General features: G+C 25.0%; 1 protein-coding gene across 1 annotated transcript; it reads left to right on the top strand.

The window, feature by feature from the left end:
* The first annotated feature begins 3,705 nt into the window (after window positions 1–3,705).
* On the top strand, window positions 3,706–4,660 carry LOC18030383 (late embryogenesis abundant protein 1). The gene is made up of 3 exons (XM_024150110.1): window positions 3,706–3,815; window positions 3,893–4,093; window positions 4,409–4,660. Exons 1-3 carry the CDS (start codon window positions 3,768–3,770, stop codon window positions 4,487–4,489), a joined length of 330 nt encoding a protein of 109 aa, XP_024005878.1. The 5' UTR covers window positions 3,706–3,767; the 3' UTR covers window positions 4,490–4,660.

A 4,660-nucleotide genomic window follows, 5' to 3' on the forward strand; every position in this document is an offset into this window, starting at 1 on the left:
ATATTAAATAACAAAATAAAAATTTATATCGGTTAACTAAGAGAAGAAAAAAGATTAAAATTTAAAATTTATTATTGTTTTTTTAAAATACATATATAATTGGAACAAAAGTGAAAATGATGAAAAAAATTATCTTCATGATTTAAAGAAGTGAATGTATAATATTTTATCATCATGTCAATATTATGTTTAATAAGTACCGTTTGACTAATTTATAAAAAAATTTAGTTGATTTGGGTATATTAACTTATAAGCGTTTGACCAAATAATACATTTTTGAAATATGACATATTGTATATAGATTTAAATCAAGACCGTTAAAACCTCAAAATTTATATAAAAATTTTATATTAACATTATAATATTTTTAATATATTATTAAATCACTAATATATAAAATTTATATCTTAATAAATATAATTGATTGTATATAACTTTTATTAACAAAATACCCACGCGTAGCGTGGACGCAAAATCTAATCTTATACTAATAAAAGTTGAAGCTAAATGCATCTAAAAGTGTCCACATCCACATAGGATTAAAAAGGACAATTCTGTTGGTCCACATCAACATTCAAAATTAAGGAAAATTTCCAAATTAAAGAAAATTTCCAAATTTTAATATTATTGTTAATAAAATATATATATAAAAGAATAAAGAAATTATGTATTAAAGGGTGTCCACATAGGATTAAAAAATGTAATTTTATTGGTCCACATTAACATTCAAATTTAAAGAAAATTTACAAATTCTAATATTATTGTTGAAAAAGAAAATTAAGAAAGTTTACAAATTCTAATATTATTGCTGAATAAATAGTTTTTATAAAATTTTTATTTGTCCACCTCAACATTGAAAATTAAAAAGTTTTCAAATTATATAATTGTTTTTAAAAATTATTAAAGAAAAAGAAATTATATATAAAATTTATATTAATAAAAACAACTAAAATAAATGATATTAAAATAGGAAATTTAATATTTAAATTAGAGGTATAAACACATATTATGAGACTCTTACATTAGCATTCAATTTTTTGTCACATAACTATAATAAGTTTTAAGTTTTTTTTTTCTGTGGGTGCAACCATTACAAATACACAAAACAAAAAATAGAGTTAAGTTTCAATAAAAAATAAGTCATTACAACGTAAAAGAACCAACTTGACTAAACTATATGTTTAACTATAATGAAAAGAGATATAAATAAAGCCATTACAAGCCGCTTTAATAACGAAAAAGAGACCGAAAAATCTACAAAGCTTGTCCACCGAATTTGAGAAGAATGATAAATTTCAAACAATCCAAGAAACATGTCAAGTGATTGATACTCAAAACTTTTGAAAAATGAAGCACTGGAGAAAGAGGTTTCGTCATTAAGACAAAGAAGTTTGAGATATCTGAGAAAGATTTTTGAAATAACATGGTATCTGATGGGGTTTTAGTAACCTAACATTAACCACAAAGGTAAAAATTAGCTGACCAATCAGCATCCGAATGCATTCGGTAAGCCTCAAAACAAAGGAGGAGAGAACAAAATCATGACACTTTTGAAAAACGAAGCACTGAAAATAGAGAAAGAGGTTTCGTAATTAAGACATAGACTGAGGTATTCGTGGAAGATTTTTAAAATAACATGGAATTTGATGGAGTTTTAATAACCTAACGTTAACCACAAAGGTAACAATTAGCTGATCAAGTAAGCCTCAAAATAAGGAAGAGAGACCAAAATCGCGTGCCTCGCGTGGGATATTCCAGTGTTGATTTCTAAATCTATTATTAAAAAAAGTAAAAGCTATATGCCTATAAGAATGTCCAAATATGATTTAAAAGTTTAATTTTATTGTTCCACATCAATATTTAAAATTAAAAAAATTTCCAAAATTTAAAATTTATATGGTTAACAAAAAAATATATTTATAGAAAAATAAAATCGTAGCTATATGCCTCTAAGAACATCCACATAAAATTTAAAAGATCAATTTTATTAGTGTACATCAATAACTAAAATTAAAAAATTAAATTACATTATTAATACAAAACAATATAGGAAAAATTGTTAATTAAAATTATTCTATTATTAATAACAGTTTAAGCTATTCTATTTTCAAGGCATTCATATCAGCATTTAAAAATTAAATTTTATTCGTATATATCAAAATTGTAAATTTTTTTAAAAAAATTCTAAATCTATTAAGAAAAAAATTAAAGAATAAAGAAATCCCTATTAACAAAAAAAATTAAGATATTAAAATCTTCATTATTAATGTTTAAGTTCTAAATTTAATTTATTATCTATAAAAATATATGCTACTTATACAAGTTTAGGTTACTTGATTTTAAGGTTTTTCACGTAGAAATTTAAATAACTAATAATTATAATTTATATTTATTAAAGTTTTTTTTACATATGCAAAACATATCTCCACATAATCTCATGTAATATATTATGCGAAAATGCTCAAAAAAATACATCTTGTATATTCGACTTGGAATTGCAATGATTAATGTAGAAGTCTTGAGTTGTTCAATTTGTTATTTCATTTTTCTAGATCTCTATGTATTAAATTGTACCAGTTTTGCCTACTTAATTATAATTACAAGAAATAAGAATGAATATGATGAAACTGAATATAATCATATAATCATTAAAATAAATAAATATGATATATTCGTTGAAAAACAGATATAACAAGAATAAAAATGAACATGATAAAAAATTATTCTTAATAGAAGAGATGACGTATAATCATTGAAAAATTTTTCAAACGTTTACACAACAAATTGACAATAATATATTTAATTCACAAATTTGTGTGATTTTATTCATTTTATATTTAACTATTATTTTGGTTTCAAATTTAAAATTATTATTAATCTCAAAGCAAATATTTTATTTATTAGTTTGTTGATTAAATTAATATAACAGAATAAAAATTTGTAACGGTTAAACAAGAGAAGAAAAAAGATTAAATTTTAAATTTTATTAATTTTTATTGTTTTTAAAGAACACATATATAATTGGAAGAAAAGTGAAAATGATGAAAAATATTATCTTCATGATTTAAAGAAGTGAATGCATAATATTTTATCATCATGTCAATACTATGTTTAAAAAGTATCATTTGATTAATTTGTAAAATTTTTAGTTGATTTGAATATATTAACTTATAAATGTTCGACAAATTAATATATTTTTGAAATATGATATACTGTATATAGATTTAAAACAAAACTGTTAAAACTTCTAAATTTACATAATAATTAACACCATAATATTTTTAATATATTATTAAATTACTAATATATAAAATTTATATCTTAATAAATATAATTGATTGCATATAATTTTTATCAACAAAATACTCACGCGTAGCGTGGACGCAAAATCTAGTAAATTTAACTATTCACCGTCAAAGTCACTGAGATAGCCAATAATCCGAATGTAATGTGGTTTGTTTTCTAATTTTTTTTTCCAAGTTTGTTTCTATTTTGTTAATAGAGGATTTTTTATCTAATAGAAAAAGTAAACAAAAAAAAGCAGAGAAAGAGTCAAAGAGAATGTTACGAAGCACAAATGGCCACCCACAATTCTCTCAACATCCACACCAATCAATCCACACAAAAAAGAAGGTTATACACTAATGACCCAACAACAAAAAACGCTATAAATATAGTTCGTATCAAACCAATTCAAACAATCGAAGCTAATACCATTCAGTCTCTCGTATCCTCTTCATATATTTTGCTTACTTGAATCATCAATCATGTCACAACAATCATTCAACGCCGGCCAAACCAGGGGCCAAGCTCAGGTTCGTTCTCCAACTCATACATATATCGCCAAATCGTAAATATTTTTGATGTGCATATGGTTCTATGGATCTTGCAGGAGAAAGCTGAGCAGTGGACTGAATCTGCCAAGCAGACTGCACAATCAGCACGTGACAAAACTGCCGATGTGGCACAATCAGCACGTGACAAGGCAGCCGATATTACACATTCAGCACAAAACAAGTCTGCGGATAAATCTCATTCCACCAGAGAATCCGCCCAACATGGCCAGGAACAAGCCGCTGGTTTTCTCGGCCAGGTATATATTTACAAACTTTTTTTCTACGTATGGCCAGGGTTGACCCTAAGATTTTTTTTTATTTATTTTGGTTTAAAAGTGACCCTAAGATTTATAAGGTCTAAAACAATTAATAGAAATTAATTTTTATTTTGTGAATTGGGAGCCAAATATTTGTGTATATTATTAACTCTATAAAATTTGGAGGCGATAGGCATGTGCTTCATCTCGCTCTTCCCAAGACCGCCTTTGATTTTACTTAGTTATTTTCAAATATGACGTTTTATATAACTATTGAAATTAAGTTGGTAACACAATTGAGATTTTCAATCTCAGACCGGTGAATCAGTGAAGAACATGGCTCAGGGTGCTTTGGACGGTGTCAAGAACAGTCTTGGCATGAACGAGAAGAAATGAGGAAATGAATACTCAGACTTCTGAACTATTTATATATTTATATTTATGAATAATAGAAATATTTATTTTCCTAAACTATGTTTGTAATAAGTTTTTTGTTCTGAAAGATTTTATGATTTAAAGATCTGAGATCTGAGATGTAATAAGGTGGTGTAATATTACACCCTGCAT

This window comes from Eutrema salsugineum, unplaced genomic scaffold (assembly GCF_000478725.1).
Source record: "Eutrema salsugineum unplaced genomic scaffold, Eutsalg1_0 scaffold_1, whole genome shotgun sequence".
Taxonomy (NCBI): Eukaryota; Viridiplantae; Streptophyta; class Magnoliopsida; order Brassicales; family Brassicaceae; genus Eutrema; species Eutrema salsugineum.